Source organism: Scyliorhinus canicula, chromosome 22 (genome assembly GCF_902713615.1).
Source record: "Scyliorhinus canicula chromosome 22, sScyCan1.1, whole genome shotgun sequence".
Classification (NCBI taxonomy): Eukaryota; Metazoa; Chordata; class Chondrichthyes; order Carcharhiniformes; family Scyliorhinidae; genus Scyliorhinus; species Scyliorhinus canicula.
Window position 1 is genome coordinate 12,081,510 of NC_052167.1, and position 24,219 is coordinate 12,105,728.

Here is a 24,219-nt window from a genome sequence, read left to right on the forward strand (position 1 = left end):
CACCTCCCACCACCTAGAAACGCACCGCAGGGGACGTAGAAAATCCCCTCCACCCTCAGCCCCCAAAGCTTTGTTGCCAACATAACAGTGACAGTCAACATAACACGACAGTAAAAAATACTTAATTCACATAAAGAGCTTTGGGATGCGTTGTGCCATAAACAGTGAGTGCACCGTATTTAATTTAATAATTAAGAGTCACTTTATAATGTCTCGACTTTGGGTGGCGGCCATGAGCTGATTGGCTACACACAAGGTGGCTCCAACTTGGAGGCTTGGGTTTTGGCCCTTTCTATCCGGTTTATCGGAGGTTTGGTGGGAAATACGCAAAGTAACTGGAGCTTGTAGGTTTCTCCTCCAATGTGGATTGTCGGCTAGGTACAATACCCAACTTAAATCGAATAAAGCCTAGGCTCAAGAGGTGGGCGAACCTCGTGGCACAGCAACAGAGAGTATAGCAGAGCTTGCCGTGTTGTCCATCACCTATGGATCATCAAAGGGGAATTTAAGAAGCCTAGGCAGGAGATGCAGGAGGACCTGTCCAAGGCAATGGAGGGAGCAGTAGCCCCTCTTCGCGTGACTTTGGAATGGGTGGAGCAGCTTATTGAGTCACAGGGCGTGACTATCCAAGAGGTGTAGAGGGCAGGGCGGTGTCTGATCACAGCGAGCGGATTGTGTCTGGAGGCGGAGGTGGCAATGCTGGGAGAGGCCCACAAGTTGTTGAAGGCAAGAGTGACCAGGAGAATCGATTCAGGCAGCAAAATTTAGAATCGTCGGATTGTCGGAGGGAGGGTCAAGGATATGAGTGCCACCGACTAAGTGGCAAAGATGTTTGGGAAACTGATCGGGAGCAGGTATTCGAGAAGCCCCCGGTGGTGGATCGGGCCCACCACTCGCTGCGTCAGAGACCGAGAGCTGGAGACCTGCTGTGAGCAGGGATCTTACGGATGCCCAAGTTCCAGGAAAAGGAACAAATTTTGAGGTGGGCAAAGCCCACACGGGACCATAGCTGGGAGGGTCATCAGGTAACGGGACTAGCTGGGAGGGCCATCGAATACGGATCTATCAGGACATTGGGTCTGCCCTGGCCAAGCGACGAGCGGGCTTTAATAAGACCAAGACGGTGCTCTTTCGGAGCAAGGTCCTTTTTGGGATGTTATACCCAGCTAAACTGTGGGTAACATACAAGGGCAAAAAACATTATCTGAGCGCGCCAGAGGAGGAGAATGACTTTGTCAGGAAGCATGGTTGGGTGGAGGATTCATGGAGGGAATGTGAATCTTATTTGTTGATTTTTTGTAATGTGAGCGTTGGGAAGTATTATTGCTACACGAGTTGGATTTTTTTGTGATGGTCAATGGTGGGATGGTTCCGAGTCCCGGGTTCTTTCTCCTGCTGGAGACGGGAGGTGCAGGATGCTTCATGGGAGGAGTCCCAGGACTAGTTCTTACCGAGTAGTGTTGGTGGGGGTGGAAGATTGGGGGAAGGGTAGTATGGGCGTCGTGGGCAGGGTTCTTTGTATGGATCTCCAGGTGGGGGGTTGCCATGCTAGCAAATAAAAGCAGTGTGGATGAGGGGGCTGCAATGGGTAGCCAGGAAGAGAGGGCGGTGCAGTGCGGTTAGGCAGCGTTGGTGGGGGGTTGGTAGGGTGGGAGGTTTGATTGGGGGGGGAACGTGCTGATGGGGGGGGGGGGGTCTCCCAGCTGCATGTCCTTTGGCAGGGTGGTATCTGGCACTATATGTGCTATCTGAGCACCCTGGCAGTTCACCGGGTGCTCGCATGGCACGACCCTAGAAAAAATTAACAGGGCATTTGAGGCATTTTATCGGGGGTTGTATAGGTGTGAGCCCTGGTCAGAGGATACGGAGATGGAGCACGTCCTAGACCTGTTGGAATTCCCAGTGGAGGAGAGGAAGGAGTGGGACAGGAGGCATCATTGGGACTGCAGGAGATAATGGGAGTGAGTGTATTGTGCTGATGCAATCGGGGAAGGCACCGGGGCCGGATGGCTTTCCGGTGGAATTTTATAAACAGTTCTCCGCCGTGCTGGCACCACATCTCCAGTGGATGTATAATGAATGATTTGTGGGCACGGGGGTGGATTGCCAGCCATGTTGGTGCAGGCCAAAAGAAGATAAGGATCCGGTGGAGTGTGGGTCTTATAGGCCCATTTCCTTGTTGAATACGAAATGTGCTGGTGAAGACTTTGGCGCGGCGATTGGAGGTGTGAGTACTGCAGATTGTTTCTGAGGATCAGACAGGTTTTGTCAAGGGGCGACCACGTCTAGGGGGAAGTTGTCAGAAGTAATCATTTCGATTGATGCAGAGAAGGCGTTTGACCAGGTGGAATGGAGGTACCTGTTCGAGGTCCGAGGACGTTTTGTGTCTGGCCCAGCGTTCATCTCCTGGATATGATTGCTCTATGCCGTCCCCATGGTGAGTGTGAGGACCAATGCGGTGAATGTGGGATATTTCCCTGTTTATACACCAGGCTCTCCACTGCCCAGCAGTGTTGGCCTCGGTGCCTCGCATTGCCGGCGCCATCTCCTGCGCCTCTGAGACTCTTCCTATCAGCTATGGACCTGCTGGAGGGTTGCTGACGTCCCGCTCTGAATCCCACAGGCGACCTTGACGGCCACTGGGAGCGGGTATCCTCCCCCTCCACGTGGTGCTGGTGATGTAATTAAACACATCCATAATTTCATTCTCACTCAGGATTTTTTTCTCCCTGTCTCTCCTAAGGGTATTGGCAAATGTCTAGGTTACAGTTAATAATCCACAGAATTGTAATAGAGGAACTCCTGAATTGGGCCTGTTGTATAGTTAGTACTTAGTAGTATTCTTGAATCAAATTAAATATTCCAGACAAAGTGTTAAATGAACGTTTTCCCACTGCTTAGAGTCCAGCTGCAAATCTTGTTAATTACTGGAGATGTTTTCAGAAAATGCGGCCTATTTTAATATTTCAATAGATGTATTCCATTTCAGCTCAGCTGAGTTTATTGTCGAGTAAGGATTTAACAAACTGCAGTGGGCACATTTCTTGCTGTATAATCAACTCTTCATTTCACAAACTGTCTTCTGTTCTTTCCTTGCAGTCCTGGGATACCTTTTTTCAAAATTCCAGTGTAAATGCACCTCCAGCTGTAGCTCACAGTCAGAGCAGAACACAAATATCTGCCAGAGCTGACAAGATTGTTGCAGATCATCTAGCTGTTCAGTCATTGATTAGAGCGTATCAGGTAAGCTGTACCATCTGGGTGAATGCCTGGTGAACTCCCCTGTGAGTCAGAAATTTTAAAGAAGCTTAGCAAACAGGAACAAAATTGATGCACTTGGGTAGCTGTTCACGTTTGCAAACTGGATAAAATTCACTTTTCATGTGACACAATGGTCTTTTTACCAAGCAACATTATGATATAAAGAAGAAGCTTTTGAGCAAAAGTAACCAAAAATTGCAACTTCTTAAGCAAAGATGTGTTACCATTCGACGTGAAAGTTTGTTGAGCAAAGCTGAAGAAAGGGGTTTCTCTTCTGGCGATTGGAACTAATTTCCCCTTTGGCTTCTGGTTCCAGTATCAACAACAACTTACATTTGCATAGTGCTTTTAACACAGGAAAAAAAATGTCTCAATGCATCCCACAGAAGCATAATCGGATAAAGCTGGACTCTGAGCCAAAGAACGAGATATTAAGATGGATGATTGAAAGCTTTGTTGAAGAGCTGAAATTTAGGAAGGATCTTGAAGGGGCAGAAGAAGGTGGAAAGATGGAACAGGATTAGTGAGGGAAGACCAGTTGATATGGACACCAATTGTGGGGTGAAGGCACGGGTTGCAAAGACACAAAGTGGACCATGAAACTCTTGAGATGAGGTATTTTGGGACTGCAGGCAAGGGACGGGAAAGGGTAGAGCAATATAGGGATATATTGGATTAATATTGCTGGGAGTCAGTATCGGTCAGTCAGAGCCAATGTGGGATAGACTTTGTGCAGCAGTGTTTTTACTGGGGGAGCATTGGGATAGTCGTGTCTGGAGATAGAAAGGACATGGATGAGGTTTTCGGCAGCTGATTTCCAGCACCGTATGTAGCTCAGCAATCTGTGAAGGTAGAAAGCTTGTACACTCCAGCTGTAAATGATTTAAAGTGTGAGATAGCCTACATTTGGATTCAGGTGGCTTACGATGGCAAAACTGCATTTTGCTAAAAGTTGTTTTCTCCCCCACCCCCCATTTACAGATCCGAGGGCATCATGTGGCTGATCTGGATCCATTGGGAATTCTGCATGCAGACTTGGACTCAACTATTCCATTTGATTTGATCACTTCAATTGATAAACTTGGTGAGTGCTATCTGCTGGTGTTTCTACTGTTTTTCAAGAGTGCTGCCTGTTACTTATGTAATTTGCACGTTGTGCAAGTTTCCTCTATCAACCACTTGTTGGATGAAAAGCCCAGGCTACTTGCATTTAACTAGGAAGATTTAATATTTGAACTTCCTGCTGTGCCATAAATGTTCAATGCGGTCTCCTTCCACTTCTCCCTATGCTTCCTTTGAGTTGAAATATATTTCTCTTGCAATGTGCTGATGGTCTGCAGGATTTCTTTCTGTTTGAAATGTGGAAAGCGGAAGACACTTCTTTTATTTACAATCTAAAACAATCCTTATCTTTTCCTAAATTAAAGGCAGGCACTCGTCAAGAGTTAATCAGGTTTAAAAATGAGCACTGCCAACTCTCCAGGATTGACCTGGAGTCTCCAGGATTTCAAGATCAATCTCCTAGATACTGTTTTGTGCAACCCTGGAGAAAACCCATTGGGATATGAAAACAGATTGTTTCAATTTTCCATTTTTCTTTGAATACCTCTCTATACCAGATGTGAAATAGGGGAAAAAAAAGGCTGTTTGGCTGATGGTCAAGCATCATCCAATTGGGCAATGATATCAAAGCAGCATTTGACCGAGTGTGGCATCAAGGAGCCTTATCAAAATTGGAGACAATGCGAATCGGGGGGGGGGGGGGGCAAGGGGCCAAACTCTCCACTGGTTAGAGTCATATCTGGTACAAAGGACGATGGTTATGGTTATTGGAGGTCAATCAACTCAGTTCCAGGACATCACTCCAGGAATATCCTAGGCTCAACCATCTTCAACTGCTTCATCAATGATCTTTCTTGCATCATAACGTCAGAGATGGGGATGCTGCAATCATCATTGAACATGTTCAGCACCACCCTGATGCCTGCATGGTGTATGTGTGTGTGGTGCGGCGGGGTGCAGGGGAGGGCGGTGACCCGACCACTGAGTGGTTGGGGGGGGGGGGGGGGGGGGCGCAGAGGTTAGCCGGCTGTGCTGGCGGGTCAGGAGTGTTTCCCTTGTCTGCCGAGGGGCCCGAGACAATCGAGTTTCACGTTGCTTTTCTCACCTGATCCAGCACTCTGTGCAACCTTTTTGAAAATCCCACCCATGATGTGATTCTGGGCACAAGTTAGTGCAAAATTTGGCATTTGGTGAGCCTTGTGTAATGTATTTGTTAAGGATTCCGTACCTCTGTCCTACACAACTCTGTGCCTATATTAGATGTTTTTGTCCATTGTAATATCGGAGTGTTTCATTAATATAAAATTAGTCAATATAAAAAAAGGTCTGACTTCTGAAAGGAGCAAAATGGAAACTAAATGCTGTCTGTATGCAGTGAGGTTGAAGGCTCTGTTATTATCTCAGTAACCATTTGGGCCTCGTACAATTTATCCAGTTTGTTTCACCTCATTTGCTCTCTTGCCACTTTGTGACTCACGGTCGTCTGTTGAATGCCTAATTGGCTGCAAGGTTATGCACTTATTTATTTTCTAGCATGAATTTTAGCATGCAGTTTTAATCTAAGCATCCATCACACTTCTGCCCAGGTTTTTTTCGACTTTGTCTCAAAAGTTTGTCAACTTATTGTAACATCCACCTTCAAAACAAACTGGTTTGCTTCTGAAAGTATTCTAATTCCGTTCCATCTTCAATCAATCTCAAAAAGGAGCTCCAAAACCTTTTTTTATAAGGACATTCTTCGAGTTGGGAATTTATAAGGAATAGATCAAGGTGCCAGTTTTAATCTTCCGTACAAGTTGAAGATCAGCCCCATTGTGTGGCATTAATTGCATAATTCACAAATGCATTTACATTGTTAGAACAGTGTCATAAATGGCTGATCTTGAGTAAACCATTATAAAATTGATGTAATCTTAGTTGAGATTAGAGCAGCCATTTTTGAGTCCTCATGAAATGAAATGAAAATCGCTTATTGTCACGAGTAGGCTTCAATGAAGTTACTGTGAAAAGCCCCTAGTCGCCACATTCCGGCGCCTGTTCGGGGAGGCTGGTACGGGAATTTTGTGCAGGCTCCATTCGTATCTACTTTCTGATGTTTATACAATTTTTGTTTGAAGTCATGTTCGTGCTGTATCATTTTCAGTTAAATCTCTGATGATCTTGCACTAGAAGGGTCTATCTGGCATACAGTCTAATTTTATAGGTTTACCTAGAATAAATCGTAATAAAATAAGTGGATTGAGGTGTATAATCTGTAAGCAAGGCTTTAAATATTTATTAATTCTGACTCGTCATGCATAAACCAACTGAATATTGTACAGCTGCCAGCAGTAACGCACACATGGGACGGGATTCTCCCATGCTGCGCCGGATGGGAGAATTGCCGTTCGCGCCATTTTTTCCCGTGGCGCCGCTCCGACGCCCGCTTCTCCGAGGAATGGAGAATCATCGCCGTTTGGCGCGGTGCCGGTCGTGGGCCACTGTCTGCGGCGGGGCTGCCAATTCTCCGGCCTTAATGGGCCGAGCAGCCATGTGGCACCGACAGAGTCCCGCTGGCCCCGTTCACACCTGCTCGCAGCCGGCGGAAACTCTGCGTGTAGGGTCGGTGGCGGCCTGTGGGGCGGGGAAAAGCACTCCTTCACTGGGTGGGGGGGGGGGGGGGGGGGGGGGGGGGCTCTGATGGTGTCTGGCCCACGATCAGGGCCCACCAATCGGCGGGCCGGCCTCTCCAGCCCCGGCCCTATTTTATTACACGGCTGGCCCCTGAACCCCCACACCATGTTGCTTTGGGGCTGGGAGGTTGAGGAAGTCCCCCGCGCATTCGCGGGTTGGTGCGGCCCAACTGTGGGGCCCAGAATTGGTCGTACCCGTGCCCGTTTTGCGCCGTCGTGATATGCGACGGCTTTCACGATACGCGAACACTCTGTCTGCATTTCGGAGAATCGCGCCCATGGTCTCATTGGTTGAAATATCTAGGGGTGGGCATTACATGCTGGCCTAGCCAGTGACACCCACATCCTGTAAATGAAGAAAAAAAACCTTCAGCGTTACCAAACATTAAGGACTGTTTTATTTCATTGTTTCTCTGACGACCATGATTATACAGTATAGCATCAACACAATGATCACGGACGAGGTAATTTAATTACAGAATTACAGTTCTACTGCTAAGCTGGGCTCAATTTAACACAATACGACTATAAATTCTGGCATTGCCAAAATATCGTCTTAGTTTGAGTTTGACTTAAAACATCATAATGGAAAAGTTCAGTTTTGCAGGTTATGGTATATTTCTCGCCGAGTTGGGCATTTTCAGTTCATTTATCAGTGCAACAGCAATAGCAATTGTGTGTTTCCTGTTCAAGTCTATTAGATTGATTTTAGAATAAGGTCATACATCACCTCTTTTAGTCTGCTGCTTTGAAACGGTTCCAACTCTGGGTTGTCTTTGGCAGCTGACCTGCCAGTATCTTTCATGGTTTGTTGGTCATTGTTTTCTTTATATATTTTTCCTGGGTAACACCCGGCATATTCTGAAATTTAGAACATTATACTTCTGGCACAATTGGAAACTTATTTTACAGAGTTGACTGTTGGATTGCAATTTCAATCTAAGCATCCATCATACTTCTGCTCAAAAGTTTGTCAACTTATTGTAACATCCTCCTTCTTCCAAAACAAACTGGTTTGCTTCTGAAAGTATTCTAATTCCGTTCCGTCTTCAATCAATCTCAAAAAATGAGCTCCAAAACCTTTTTTTATAAGGACATTCTTCGAGTTAGGAATTTATAAGGAATAGATTAAGGTGCCAGTTTGAATCTTCTGTGTAAATTGAAGATCATCCCCCTAATTAATGCCATTGTGTGGTATTAATTGCATAATTCACAAATGCATTTACATTGTTTGAACAGTGTCATAAATGGCTGATCTTGAGTAAACCATTATAAAATTGACGTGATCTGTTTATTTCACGCAATTAATATGAGGAGAATTTTTCTCATTTGCTTTTACTTCGCTTTTTGCCAGTTTTATGCAATGTTTGTTTCATGTTGGGTTGCGCTATAATCCCCATGAGACTCGTGGGGACAACCCAATTAATCCCCCTGTCAGCCTCGTTGAGTATGAGTTCCCCCGCTGAAGGGCAGAGGCCCATCAGCGGCACAGTTAACTCAGGCCCTTAAAAGCCGGCCCAGGTAGGACCCAAGGTGAGAGTGGTCCCGACTGGGATTAAGACTGTTACTTGTAAATACTTTACTTTTGGTAATAAACCATTTGTTTGATCCTCCCTTCCCGACTGCTCTGTGATTACTGAAGGTTGTATCTTACTTCATTTCCACATTGCTATTCCTCTCTAATTTGTCTGGGTCTTTACATTAAATTAGTTTAACTGTTTTATATTTTCTTTCATCGTTGGATTTTTTTTGTGCTTGTTCATGTGATCAAATTAGGATATTGTAAAAATACAGCAATTGGAGACCTAAGTTAAAGTTCTCTCAAGGGATCGAAAGAGAAAATGCTGGAAAATCTCAGCAAGTCTGGATACATTGATGACTATTTTGGAGCCGTGTCATGCTCTCGCTTGGACCTGGAAAAATTCATCAACTTCGCTTCCAGTTTCCACCCCTCCATCACTTTCACCTAGTCCATCTCAGACACTTCCCTTCCCTTCCTTGATCTTTCTGTCTCCATTTCCAGCAATAGACTATCCACTAATATCTACTACAAGCCCACTGACTCCCACAGCTATCTGGACTACAGCTCTTCGCACCCTATACCCTGTAAGGACTCCATCCCTTTCTCTCAACTCCTTCGCGTCGCATTTGTTCCGATGATGCCACTTTCCAAAATGGTGCTTCGAAAATGTGTTCAATCTTCCTCAACCATGATTTCCCACCTACCGTTGTGGACAGGGCCCTCAACAGTGTGCGGTACATCTCCCATGCCGTGACCCTCTCCCCCTCCACTCCCTCCCAGAGGATAGCGTTCCCCTCGTTCTCACATTTCATCCCACCAGCCTCTGTATGCAAAGCATAATCCTCCGCCATTTTCGCCAACTCCAGCGTGATGCCGTCACCAAACACATCTTCCCTTCACTCCCTCTGTCAGCATTCCACAGAGACCGTTCCCACCGAGACAATCTAGTCCACTCCTCCACCATACCCAGTACCTCTCCTATCACCCATGGCACCAACCCATGCAATCACAGAAGGTGTAACACCTGCCCCTTTACCTCTTCCATGCTTAACATCCCAGGCCCAAAACTCTCATTCTAGGTTAAGCAGCGTTTCACTTGCATCTCATCCAATTTGATGTACTGCATTCGCTGCTCCCAATGTGGTCTTCTCTATATCGGAGAGACCAAACGCAGACTGGGTGATCGCTTTGCTGAGCATCTTCGGTCTGTGCACATTCAGGACCCTGACCTCCCTGTTGCTTGCCATTTTAACAAAAGACCCTGCTCCCATGCCCACATGTCTGTTCTTGGCCTGCTGCAATGTTCCAGTGAAGCGCGACGCAAACTGGAGGAACAACATCTCATGTTCCAGTTAGGCACGCTACAACCTTCCGACCTGAACATCGAATTCAACAACTTCAGATGATCAGCTCTACCCCACCTCGACCCATTTGTTTTCATTTCATTTTAACATTTTACCATTTCTTTCTTAATATATACATTTAATTCAACCCCCCCCCCTCCAGTCTTATCCACCTTTCCTTCACCTGTCTCCTCTTTGCTTCCCCCTTCCCCTCCCCCCACATCTACAGTTCATCCTCTGATGTTAGTTTCTCTGCTGTTTGAACTTTCACATCTTTTGTCCTCTCTGGGGACTGCTATTAACACTCTTTCCCCTTGGTTTCTGTGGCCATTAGCACCCGGTTTCCCTGGGTTTCTGTGGCTATGACTTATCTTTCATTCTCACTCCACAGTATAAATATTTCCCACTTTCTCTGTCTGTTAGCTTTGACAAAGAGTCATCGGACTCGAAACGTTGGCTCTTTTCTCTCCCTACAGATGCTGCCAGACTTGTTGAGATTTTCCAGCATTTTCTCTTTCGTTTCAGATTCCAGCATCCACAGTAATTTGCTTTTCTCTCAAGGGATGATGTGTTTTTAAGTTTTGAGATACTGAACTGAATTAGTGAATTTAATTACACGCAGTGCAACCCAGCATGAAATAAAATGCAGACGCACGTATCACAAATGGTAGAATTACTCTTTTGATTTTAAATTGCAGTTCTTGGATCTTTGACCCCCTTTTCCACAATGAATACTCCATCCTGCCCCCTTTGAGCAGTGTCATTATAATTATTACAAAGGGAAAAAGTAAAATGAAATTACCAGCTGCTCATCCTGTCAGATTAAATGAAAACCTAATGATAACAAGACTTCTCTGACACACTTGTTTGTAAAGGTTACCTTTTAACTAAACTATCCTATTCAGTGATTCTGTCAATCTTTGTCCTCCTGCGTTTGTTTTCATGACCCGTAATTGACAACGATTTTCAAATGTATATATTTTTTATACTTTCCTCATAATCCAGCTGCTCCGAAGTTCCAGAGTAATTTAGTCTCTGCTGTAAACTGCAGTATGTGATCTGAAATATTTTATAATTTTTCTAGCAAAGGTGATAGTAATTGCTCAAACTAAATTGTTACCTATGGTAAATGTTGGCTGAAATCCCACATTTAACTTTGATGAGTGAAGTCAAGAAATATATAGTTTAGCATTGCTTATGAGGCTCCCCGCCCCCCTCTCCCTATCCTAACACTTTTTTTGATTGACAACATTGATTGACTCAGACATTACAAAACAAACCCATTTCCTGAGTTGTATCGTCCTGTTGCTAAAAATACAATTTCTCATTAGCACAAATGGGAGTTGAAGGGTTGCTGGGTAATTGTACAATCATTCTATTATCGTTCAGACCATCTTATCTGTGCTGGGTCTGAAAAAGCTAGCCAATTAATTCAACTGCTGTCCCCTACATTTTTTCCAGAGACATCTTGGCCCCTCGAAGCTCGTTATTTCTGAGCTTTTCTTTTGCTAATGCCTCTTCTTTCAAAGTCATTCCTTCCTCCGCCTTCAGCAGAACTTTCACCGTGTCCTTTTATTTTGGCCTCTCTGCTGGCCAGGCCCGTCTCCAGCGAAGCCTTAGCTTATTTCAGTTCTTGGCCCAATCTGATAATTGCTGCCGGCTTGATTCCAGCTGGTAACTTGCTCCTCCTCCTCATCCAGGGACAATGTTTCCTCCCGAGCCTTCAGGTTGTGTCCGGTTGAAGACGGTCCTGATTCTTTCCCGTCGATAGGTGGCTGAAGCTTGGCCCAGTCGGTGTGAGAGGCTTGGTGACCCTTCCCGAGAGCCCTTCATTCGTAGCCAGCTGCTCCTTCGCCACTGCCACCTCTGCTGGGTAATTTAAATTAACCATCAGCCTTTTGAGAAAGTTTAATTTTTAAGTCTTTCAGTTGGGCTTCACATTCTTCTTTTTGCCACTCCTGAGATTTCACTTTATCTTTTCGATGTGTCTTCGGTTGCAGCTCAGCTTTCTGCTTCTCCTGGAGCTTGATCGTTATGGTTGTTAGCCTGTCGGTGTTTCCTTTCAACCAATTCGCAGCCTCCCCTTTCCTCTGAACCAAACTCTTTCAGCTCATCTGCTTTATTTGTTGCACTCTCTGATTTTTTTTTTTCTGCGACTCTTATTTGACTTGCTGATGTGATTTTTCCTTTCAGTCATGCACAGCTTTCATCGAATGATGCTCTTTCTCTAATTCTGCCAGGGCCTTTGGAGCCTTGGTGAGGCTGTGCTAGCTTTCTGGCAGCTGTTTGGACAAAAACCTCTCTCCAGTCTGAGTGTTGTGAGCTCTCCTTGCAGTCTGCTTCGCTCTTCCCCCTTGCCCTTTGTGTACTCCTTCAGATGCTCGAGCCCCAGGCCAAGCTGAGCTTGCACTTTCCCATACCCCAGCGCCCATTTCCTTGTCTTGTCCGCTCTGATTTGTCCTGCTTTACACCACAAAAAATTTCCTTCGCAGCCTTGAGCTGTTGATTCAGTTCTTTGAAATGGCTCGCTTGGGTTGTGCGCTGATTTTGGAACTGATTTTGGTTATCTCGGACCTGTTTTAATGTCAGATTCCAGTTTCTTAATCTGTGCTTCCAGTTTTATTTTTCGCTCAGGGGTCAGCTGTTTCTCCTTGTGCTCTTTAAGGCTGTTTCTCAGTCGAGTGCAATACTGGGTCTTCTCATTGGCAGCATGGTGGCACAGTGGTTAGCACTGCTGCCTCACAGTGCCAGGGACCTGGGTTTGATTCCGACGTTTGGTGACTGTGTGGAGTTTGTATATTCTCCCCATGTCTGCATAGGCTTCTTCCGTGTGCTCCGGTTTCCTCACACAGTCCAAAGATGTGCAGATTAGGTGAATTGACCATGCCAAATTGCCCCTTCGTTTCCAAAGGTTAGGTGGGGTTACGGGGGTAGGCCAGAGGTAGAGTGCTCCTTTGGAGGGTCGATGCAGACCCGATGGGTCAAATTGTCCATTTCTGCACTGTAGGGATTCTCTGGCCTATGACTATGATTGAGTGCTGTAGTCTGATCCAGCAGACCCTGGGCCTTGGCTCAGCTCTTTGCTCTTCCTCCTACAGGCTGTGCTTGGCAGTTTCTGAATGGTTTTCCAGCTCAGCTCTTTGTGCAGTTTCGGATGCTTCTGCAGACAGTTGGATACTAAGGGGCAATTTGGCATGGTCAATTCACCTAATCTGCACATCTTTGGACTGTGTGAGGAAACCGGAGCACACGGAAGAAGCCTATGCAGACATGGGGAGAATATGCAAACTCCACACAGTCACCAAACGTCGGAATCAAACCCAGATCCCTGGCACTGTGAGGCAGCAGCTCTGCTTTTCCCTGCACCTGTAAGTCGAGTCGTCACCTCCTTGGCTTCACCAAGTTGATTGGTGAACTCACCAATGGTAGACTTGGGGAGAAGGAGCGCAGTCTTCCTTAGCATGCAGCTGAGATTTCTGCTCCTGCGTTTGTTTGTGTGCATTCTCTCGAGCCCGGTTGTGACTGTTTGATTTCCCGCTTCTCAGTTAACCGAACAACCTTCTGTAGTTGATTCAAAATAGCCACCTTAACCTTGCTATCTTGAATTTTAGCAACAAGCTCCTGCCGCTCAGTTCGCATTGCACCGTGCTGACTTTGCCCTTCTGCAGCAGAGCCACCAGGCTGTGAATTTTTTGCCACTTGTGTTGCGATACCCTGGGCCAGTGCACGGTCAATTCCAGCCCTACTTGACCCGGAGTCGCAACACGATTGAAATTAACTTTTATCTTAAAATGCCCGCGATCTTTGGCAGCCCAATAACTAGTCACCAGGTTTGTGAATTTAAACACAATTAACGTTTTATTATTAACAGTTACTATAATTAAATAGACAACAAATAAACTGGTTAACTAATATCTAATCTCTAACTTTTGACTTGCCCCACCCTCATATAAACACACATACAGACAAACAAACAGAGGGTTGTAAAATAATAATGAATGTAAAAGGATAAGAGTCTTCATTTCAGCTGGATGTCGTCCAGTTAGATTCTTTCGTTAGTCTAGACTTTCAGTTGGATGTTATCTCTTTCAGTTTGTAATGGATTTCACGGCAGACTCAGAAATATCAAGCAGGCAGCATTCGATAGAGAGAGACAACTTCTTCTTTCAGAGACTAGAATCTTCAACCTTCAGCAACAGGCAGCAGAGCAGAAAGAGAGAGAGCTGCTTCCACCTTCAGGGTCAAGCGACTTCTCCCCGGGTTCTCTCTGAAAAACCCCACCTGGCCGGGCCCAATTGCTGTCTGTTGCCGGGCAGGATACTGTCCCTGGCCAATCCATTGGCCAACCAGCCAACCAATTGAAATGAATCTCTCCAATCTCAAAGTCTGGACTCCGACCCAAAATACAAAACTTCATAAAATAGTGCACTATTTTGCAACTTTTGAGTTCCTTACTTCCTCTATGTCTCAATTAATGATCAGTGGACCAAAAATGATAAAGACAAAATAAAAGCAATAGGAACTAAGGGAATCAACAGGAAGGGCCTTTACACTTGTCCCATTTCTGCCGCAGTACTTGTTCCATGTCATCCTGTGTTTCCCTCAACTGAGGTGTGATGATCAGTGTGTAACGCCTGATGCTGTTTGTATAACTGATGCTGTACTTCAATCATAACAGCTGCACTTTTCTATACCTGTTCCTCAGTGCGGGAGAGGTTGAGCAGCAGGTCAGCCACTTGCTGTTCCTTGTCCTCCAACATCTTGTCAGACAGCTGCCCCTGGTTTTTCAACTGACCCTTCACCTCACCAAGCTGCCTATCAGTCTCCAGAAGCTTCACGTGGAGCTCATTCGTCTCATTCTGCAGTTAGACCTTCTCTTTGCACAAGATTCGCCTCCACGAGTTGCTGTAGTAGATTCTCCATGGGTCCGTCGTGTGTGACTTTTTTCTTTTTTTTTCCACACTGCCGAAGCCCACATTCTCCACCACTGTAACACAGGCAAGTGCAGTGCTGGGATCTTTTAGATAGGGAGTTTAAGCCTTATAGGTAGCACACAGGTTTGGCTATTTCAGCAACAACTCCAATGCAAATCTATCCTATTTGGTAATGCTGGCTGCTGGGAGAACCTAGAAAATGTTTTTACCTAATAGCTGGCCTTCGTAAATCTTGGGGTTGCCAACCCTCCAGGATTAGCCTGGAGTCACCAGGAATTTAAGATCAATCTCCAGGATCTGTGCAACCCTGGAGAAAAATCATCCGAACATTTAGAAAAAGTCGCCCTGTGACCGGAGAACCCTGCCCGAGGTCAATGGAATTTTCCATTCTACGCGGCTCGCCCGTGGCGTTCTTGCAGCAGGCGGGGCGGGAGAATCCTGCCCTGTTTCTTTAGTCATTTTATTTTTTTGGAACATTTCTTTTTATCAGCAAGTATCAAAAGTGGGTGGGGAGGGGGTCTCGGTGAGGGTTGTTTGGTTGTTTGCACTGGCTCCCAATTACCTCAACTCTTATTTTCAGGTTGCTCCGTGGCTTCACCCCTCCCTTTTTCTGCAATCTCCTTCTATCCCAGTACCCCACAAGATCTCTCTGTGATCCTCTAATTCTGGCTTCTTGAGCAACCCTGATTTCATTTGGTGCACCATTGGTGGCCATGTGTCAGCTGCCAAGGCCCTCAGCTCTAGAATTCATTCTTTCTCTCTCTCTCTCTCTCTCTCTCTCTCTCTCTCTCTCTCTCTCAACTTCTCTCTTTCTCTCTCCTTCACTCACCCAACCCCTCTCTCTCTCTCTCTCTCTCTCTCCACCTTTCCATCACTCTATCTCTCTTCCCTCATTTAAAGATCCTTAAAACCTACTTCTTGAAATGAAATGAAATGAAAATCGCTTATTGTCACGAGTAGGCTTCAATGAAGTTACTGTGAAAAGCCCCTAGTCGCCACATTCCGGCGCCTGTCCGGGTAGGCTGGTACGGGAATTGAACCGTGCTGCTGGCCTGCTTGGTCTTCTTTAAAAGCCTGCGATTTAGCCTTGTGAGCTAAACCAGCCCCTTGGTCAGGTATTTGGCAATCTGCTCTAATGTCTACTTACATGGTTATATGGTTTGCCAAGGAGTTTAGGTGAGGCAGAAACGATTGCATTTTCTAAGATAAAAGTTGATAAACATTTGTGACAGGAAAATATAGGACTATGGTTTGGTTTGGTTAGCTGACTGGCAGCCTCTTGTGTAAACCTTTAAGGCTCTAATAGGTGGTGCTGTGGCAAGAGCTTTGGTAGAACAGTGGGGAAGGGATGAGGGAGTTAAATGGCAAAGCGGAGGAGAGAAGGGGAAGCACAGGGATGGCAAAGAATTCGGACCAGGGAATGCTGAGATTGATGGATGGGAGAGGGTGCAGGAAGAGGAGGGGGAAAGAGTGGAATGAGGAAGGGAACAGAAGTGGGCAGGAATATTTGAAAGAAGAAAAAGAGCAGGCAAAAGAAAAAGAACACTGGCTAACGTGAGATAGAAAGAGTGGAGCAGAAGGGAGAATGAGAGAGCGTCAGAAATCAGAGGCATTGTATCCTCCTTCTTCCGTGCAGTCCCAAAATAGATCAGAACATTTATTCTCCAACTGTCCAGGTTAGGCACTTATCATTTTTATGATTAGGAAGGAACAGTATGTTCTAATGACTCAATTACCCTCTGTAATACGATAACCACATAACCATTGCAGCAACAAATTTCATGTTTCTCTCATACCTGTGACAGGCTAGTTGGCGAATTATTAAACTTTTACACACTTTCTAACAGATTAAGAGAGTCTACAGTTTATGTGTAACATCATATTTCTATTCAGTTCCCGTTTTGAATGAAAGCACTGTTCCTATTTTAGCCCTCTCTTGCAGTTGCCGAGGGTTACCAGCTGAGAAACCTGGAAGCTGAACTTTGCTTGTCTCGCGCAGTGTCGTCATACAGTTTTGAAATTCTGCTCCATTGCAGTATTGATGCTATTTTGATAACTTGGGTGAAAGAAGGTATTCACTTTATTTGAGAAGTGCACCGTAGAGACTTGGTGAATAATTTACTATCACAGCAGGTGTCTCTGGAGCTTGTTTTCTGCTAGAATGTATATTATTGAAGGGCAAAACCACGGGCTGCTGTGCTTAAAGAGTGCAGTTAAGGGTGTTTTTTTTTCTGTTGATAATACATTCTGGGCACTGGCAATGAAAGTATTTTTGAAGAGCTGCTTTCACTTCGGAAAGACACATCATGGTAGTGGAATCCACGAAAAGCCCATCATGTTAGAGCTGACTTGCTTATCTGGAAAGGTTTGTGTGAATACGTTGATGTTTCTGGGCTGCCGGATGGATTTAATTTCTTTTAATTGTCAGCGGCTATAAAACTTTCTATTCAATTGCTACATATCATTGATTTTGGTAACATGGTAAGAGAATGATCATTTTATTTATTACATTACGGTAATTAAAAATTCCACTTTTGGAGGGAGTACGGAGTTGCTCTTTGTAACCTGTAGTGTAGTTGTAAAATTTTTCATATTCTTTCATGGACGTGGCCACCTGTAGCTAGGTCAGCATTTTATTGCTCTTGAGAAGGTGACTTCTCGAACTGCTGCAGTCCATGTGGTGTGGTTACACCCACAGTGCTGTTAGGGAGGGAGTTCCAGGATTTTGGCCCAGCGGCAGTGAAGGAACGGCGATACAGTTCCAAGTCAGGACGATGTGTGCCTTGGAAAACTTGATGGTTTTCCTATGCATCTGCCGCCCTTCTTCCAGCTGGAAGAGGTCACCGGTTTGGAAAGTGCTGTCAAAGGAGCATTGGTGAGGTGCTGCGATGCATCTTGTAGGTAGCACACACTGCTGGCACTGTGTGTCAGTGGTGGAGGGGGTGGATGTTGTAGTTGGCGGAAGGGGTGCCGATCAAATGGGCTGTTTTGTCCTGGATGGTATCTAGCTTCTTGTATCAATGCAGCTGCACTCATCCAGGCAAGTGGAGAGTATTCTGTCACACTCTGAACATGTGCCAGATCCAGAATAATGTGAAGCAGCATGCATTGGCCTTGTCTGCTTGCTGTGTGAGTGAGATTAAGGTAATATTTGAGAATAGAATCCTGACTTTGGAGTCCTGACATGCCACTATATTTTATTCGCTGTCGGGAAAGGCAGTGTTGAGTTCCTTCGGGCGCAATTCAACAAGAAAGAAACAGCCCACTTTTGGGCTGTAGAGCCAAGACCCGCTATTCAATGGCACCATGTCATTTTTTTTGGCCTCGGCGAGGAGCGTCCATTGATGCCGCGCTTACATCATTTCCTGCACTGACAAGATCAGCTCGCCAATGCAGGAAGAGAATTCGTAGATCAGGGCGCCATTTTTGAAGGCAGCCCAGATCTTTCAACCCCCCACTCAGCGATCCCTCCAGAATCCCCCACTGCACCCAACCTACCTCTTCCGGGCTCCTCAAGCTCCCCCTCACCCCACCTCTTAAGGGCTGGGCAACCTGGCACTTGGGCACTGCCAGCCAGTAAACCTGGCAGTGCCCCGACAGCCTGGGTGACTGTGCCAAGACGGCAGGCTGGCAGTGCTAAGGTGCCAAGGTGCCTGGGTTCTGGCAGGAGTGCCAGGGTACCACCCTGCTCAAAACCGACCACCAAGGGTCTCCAGTAGTCTGGGAGATTCCCCACAGGTGCCGATATTCCTGGTTCGCATTTGTGTAGACCAGTACTAAAGGTCTCTAGTGTCGAAGCCCCCCAACGTCAGAGTCTCCAAGGTCCAACATCCGCTCCCTCCACCACTGACACACAGTGCCAGCAGTGTGTCCTATCTACAAGATGCATCGCAGCACCTCACCAATGCTCCTTTGACAGCACTTTCTAAACCTGTGACCTCTACCACCTGGAAGGACAAAGGACGGCAGATGCATGGGAAAACCACCAAGGTCTCAAGTGTCGACTCCCCCATTCACTTTCAAAGAGAAAAAACTTTTAGCAGACCGCAATTGACAATCTAATGGCTTCCAGACAAGCGGGTGTCTGGTTTACTTATTTTCATTCCCTGCATGTGTGAATGCATCTCCATACCCTAGTTTGAACCTAATAAAACATCTAGCTATGATTGACAGCTCCTGACCACATTAAAAGCAGTTAAATACTTTCTGCTGAGAAAAAGAGTATGTGAAAGCACTTAATTTCTAAATGGGGATCTAGTGAGGTGGCCTCTGGTGGGGGCATCTGGGGCGCAATTCTCCGCCCCCCACGACGGGTCGGAGAATAGCGGGAGGGCCTTCCCGACATTTTTCCCGACCTCCCGCTATTCTCTCTCTCTCTCCCCACGGCCGCCCCACGACACAAATCGCTGCTCGCCGTTTTTTTAAGGCCTATCCGATAGGCCGATTTCCCAGGACTTTACGGCCGTTTTCACGAATTTAAACACACCTGCTATCACAGTTCGTGAAAACGGCCGCAAAGTGCCGTTCTGCACAACCATGTCACCGATTGGCACGGGCCTGCGATCGGTGGGCACCGATCGCGGGCAGCGGGTCCGATTCCCGCGCACTTTTTGTCCCTCCGCCGCCCCGCAGGATCAGTCCGCGGGGCGGCTGAGGGGCATGACGAACTGCGCATGTGCGGGTTTGACGCATATGCGTGATGACGTCATCCGCGCATGCGTGGGTTGGAGCCGTCCAACCCGCGCATGCGCGGCTGACGTAATCGTGTGCGTCAGCCGCCGTGAGTCTTGTCGGCTGGGCTTAGCGAACGTTCGCTAAGCCCACGCTGCCGTTCTTCCCAGGGCCGCGATGCTAGCCCCGACCGGGGGGGTGAATCGGGTCCCGGGAGGGGGCGCGGAGGCTGCCGTGAAACATGGCCGGTTTCACGGCAGCCTTTACGACTCTCCGCATTTGCGGAGAATCGCGCCCAGGATGTGTGATGTTAAATAGTTACCCTCTTGGTCCACTGCGAGGTTCACCGTGTCAGGGCCATGCTGGCAAATACACCTGCATGAATCCCGGCCCAAAGGGCCAGAGCATTGTGGAGGCATGTGAACCCGGTGTCCAGCCCATTAATTGGATGCTAATGGGTTCAAATGACCCATTTGCATTCTCCTGCTGGCACAGGGCGCGGACCTGATACCGCCACCAGCGATAGACCGGAGGATCGCAACAGAATCGTGGTGGGTGCTGATCCTATTTTTTGCCTGATACTAGATTCTCCGCTGCATCGGGAACTCCGTTATTGGCGGTGGGCGGCGGAGAATGCCACCCTCCCCCCTCCCTATATATCTACTCTGTATTTTAAAATCACAGTGGCCTCACTGCGCCACCCATTTTCTAGCTGAAAGCTGAAGTGTTGAATGCAGGACATGGTGGACAAGAATAAATTCCTACTTGCAGTATGCAGCTGTGTTCAATCAGTTTACCTGATAAAGTAGTACATCAGAAGTTCAGTTGTGGATGGCAAAATGGATTGGAGACATTGTAGAAGCTGGGATCTGTGCCGGGCTGGACACAGCCCTGGCATTGAACAGAAAATGGATAACACTGCTTTCATCCCACTGTGTTTTTTACCTACAATAACAGCTAGGAATGCTTGATATATCTGTAGCTTATGATACAAGCTTGTATCCCATCCCTTATTGAGCCTAATTATTTGCTTTTGAGTTGTACACCCTTTTGGAGCCTGTCCATTTTAGTTCCGAGCTGTTGGTTGGCATTCCGTTAGCTTGTCTGATTCTTTTTGTATTGTGTGCATTTGTCTACATTGAACTACATTGTGAACATTTGATGTTTTAGCACTTTACCATCCAGCTGATCAAAAGCAGATTGAAATTCCTTAAATTTAGACAGGAAAACGGATGCTGCCAATGTGATTATAAATCCTGTGATGATGTACGGTGGATTTTCTTTCCTTGTAATGGATTTTTAAAAATGTCTCCAGTACAAGTTTCATTTATTACTCTCCTATCTTTCTTTCTTTCAGTCCCTGTCATTCACTTCCAATTTATCCAGTGTTACTTGTAGATTATGACCGCTGTATAGTAATTTATTTTATGTCATTTAACTAGAGATACCACATTGGTTGCAGCTTGCATGCTGAGCCATTATTTATTAACCTCCCACCAATGTATATTATTATTATAGCAGTTGATTGCCTGTCAGTTAACAAGTTTAAGTTTCCTGCTGTTTACCATATCATTTTAATTTTAATAACCATTTCTTCTTTGGTCAGTTTGAAAGATGACATTTTGGGGGAAGTATTAGAATTTTCTGTCATTTTCTATGTTCTTCCCCAAATTTACCCTATTTTTCATTCCCCAAATAATTCCGTTAAAATGACAGTAAATAGCTAAACTGAATCTCTCTGAACCAGAAAACACACAAGATCCAAATCCTGATGATTTTCCTTTTTATTTTGCTTTAATTTTGTCAAACATGTCTTTTTACTGTCTCTAGGATGTGGTTTAACTCTCCCTGCGACTCAATCCATTTTATTTACTACTACCCACTTACGTTATGAACCATAACTGAATGTGCTATATTGCCAGAATGTGACTTATTTTAAGCACATCATAGAATGATAGAACGTCATAGAATTCTTATAGTGCAGAAAGAGACCATTCGGCCCATCAAGTCTGCACTGACCTGCTGAAAGCCCACCCTACCTAGGCCCACCTAACCTGCACATCTTTGGACACTAAGCAGCAATTTCCAAAAAGAAAAGGGTGGGATATCTCCGATATTGGCAAAGGCTGATGTCTGCTGGGAAAGGCGACATTGAAGCTGCCAACGGAAATAGTGGCGTTCTGCACCATACAGTGCAGATCATCTGCAAACAAAATCCTGAAGTCGTGGGTTCCACAACGTATTGGTGGGAGGTTCACCTCTGACTCGCCAGCCCCGCCAGCTAATTAGACACTTGGAAGATCCGGGCACCATTTTCAAAGGCCACCCCAGCGCACAGCTAGCAAGCAGTTCAGCCAGGATGGGAGATGGATTATATCGGCGTATGATCTGATAATTATATGTAAATTTATTATAATAAGGTTCCAAACTTTGAATGTCAGGAAAAACGGCGTGTGTGTGTGTGTGGGTGTGTGTGTGTGTGTGGGTGTGTGGGGGGGGGGGGGGGGGGTGGGGGGGGGGGGGGTGTAGGGGCAATCATGTTGTGCTTTCACATCGTCGGGAACTGCGATTTTGATTTTGGACTTCTCGTGATATTTTATGCTCCCTTCGCCAAACCACCTGACGTGAGCAGGAAGGGGAAATCTGACTTTATTAACAAAATTTGTTGCTAAATTGATATCACTACTATGATTATTTCTTCATAATAATCCATATTCTTAATAACCATGTTGTGTTGATCCTGTGTCATGTGTTTTTCTTGTCGCTCCCTCCTGTCCATATTCATACAGGTTACTATGGATTGCATGAGTCCGATCTGGATAAAGTTTTCCGACTGCCTACGACAACCTTCATTGGTGGAAATGAACCTGCAATCTCATTGCGTGAAATCCTAAAACGTTTAGAGGTCAGTACAGCGTATGAAAAGCGACCGCACTGGGAGCATCCGAACTAACAATAAGTGGAACCATTAACCGCTGCGAGTCTGAGGCACCAGCATGATAGCTGTTCCAGGTCTGCGGCAGGAGCAGAGCAGTCAGCTACTCCAAATCCATTCCGCAACTCAATTTTCTACACTGGAAGCCTGCTTCAGACAGTGTCCCACTTGCTTTGTCTAAGGAACCACCCCATCAACTTCCAGCAGAGAAAGGGTGAAAATCGAAGTCAGACGGCAGGGTTTTCCAGACTAGGGAGGTGAGCTTGAAGGCGAGGGGTGGGTGGGGGTAGGGGGAGGGGCTGGCATTTAATCGGGGCAGTGGGCGGGGACCCCTGCTGCCTTCCTGCTTCCAGCCAATGTCCGGAGCAGGAAGGCTGCAAGATGGCCTTCTCGCCGATTGCTAATGATCGCCGATCATAGAGAGCTGCTGCACTCCGTCTCCGTCGTTGTGAGCAGTTTTGGGCCCCGTATCTGAGGAAGAATGTGCTGGTCTTGGAAAGGGTCCAGAGGAGGTTCACAAGAATGATCCCTGGAATGAAAAGCTTGTTGTATGAGGAACGGTTGAGGACTCTGAGTCGGTACTCGTTATAGTTTAGAAGGATGAGGGGGGGATCTTATTGAAACTTACACAATACTGCATGGCCTGGATAGAGTAGACGTAGAGAGAATGTTTCCACTTGTAGGAAAAACTAGAACCAGAGGACACAATCTCCTTTAAAACAGAGATGAAGAGGAATTTCTTCAGCCAGAGGATGGTGAATCTGTGGAACTCTTTGCCGCAGAAGGCTGTGGTGGCCAAATCACTGAGTGTCTTTAAGACAGAGATAGATAGGGTTTTGATCAATAAGGGGATCAGGCATATGGGGAGAAGGCAGGAGAATGGGGACGAGAAAAATATCAGCCTTGATTGAATGGCGGAGCAGATTCGATGGGCCGAGTGGCCTAATTCTGCTCCTGTGTCTTATGGTCTCTCAGGGTCTTTCAACCCAGGAACGGTCCAATGCTAGGGCACTTAGATGGGCTAACCGTTCCAAGCCAACCTCCGACTCTGAACAGCTAACTATCCCACTGCTGCCTCAGAATTGCAATGGCTAATTCCCCCCCCCCCCCCCGGCCCACTTCAATTTTAGATGTCTTTAACATTAGGATGATTGTGCTGCAATTTCAATGCCTATGTTATCTTGCATATGGATTATCAACTTCTAATGAAAACTATCTTTTGTTATTGAATACTGTACATTTAAATGACTGATAATGAAGCTGTCACCTTGATGCAGACCCTTCTTCTAGCTTTACTCCCATTCATTTAGCAACTTTGGATGCAAACCAAGGTGACCTTTGGGCAGCAGGGTAGCATGGTGGTTAGCATAAATGCTTCACAGCTCCAGGGTCCCAGGTTCGATTCCCGGCTGGGTCACTGTCTGTGTGGAGTCTGCACGTCCTCCCCCTGTGTGCGTGGGTTTCCTCCGGATGCTCCGGTTTCCTCCCACAGTCCAAAGATGTGCGGGTTAGGTGGATTGGCCATGCTAAATTGCCCGTAGTGTCCTTAAAAGTAAGGTTAAGGGGGGGGGTTGTTGGGTTACGGGTATAGGGTGGATTCGTGGGTTTGAGTAGGGTGATCATGGCTCGGCACAACATTGAGGGCCGAAGGGCCTGTTCTGTGCTGTACTGTTCTATGTTCTATCCCTTCCCCATTACCTCTGCTTCTACTGATGTTTTGTCAGCGTTGCTTCCTTGGTAAGCACTGTTACAAAGTACTCATTAAATGTTGTAGCTTTGCCTTGCCCTCTTTGTACCTAATGGGTTCCAATCTCCCTCC

At 46.2% G+C, this 24,219-nt stretch overlaps 1 protein-coding gene across 5 annotated transcripts in view; it reads left to right on the plus strand.

The window, feature by feature from the left end:
• Window positions 1-24,219, plus strand: part of ogdhl (oxoglutarate dehydrogenase L) — an 89,169-nt gene that overhangs the window by 7,296 nt on the left and 57,654 nt on the right. For all 5 annotated transcript variants that reach the window (XM_038782655.1, XM_038782659.1, XM_038782658.1 and 2 more), the window contains exons 3-5: window positions 3,100-3,243; window positions 4,243-4,345; window positions 22,255-22,370. In XM_038782655.1, the coding sequence (XP_038638583.1) occupies window positions 3,100-3,243; window positions 4,243-4,345; window positions 22,255-22,370 (363 nt within the window). The remainder of the gene's footprint in view (window positions 1-3,099; window positions 3,244-4,242; window positions 4,346-22,254; window positions 22,371-24,219) is intronic.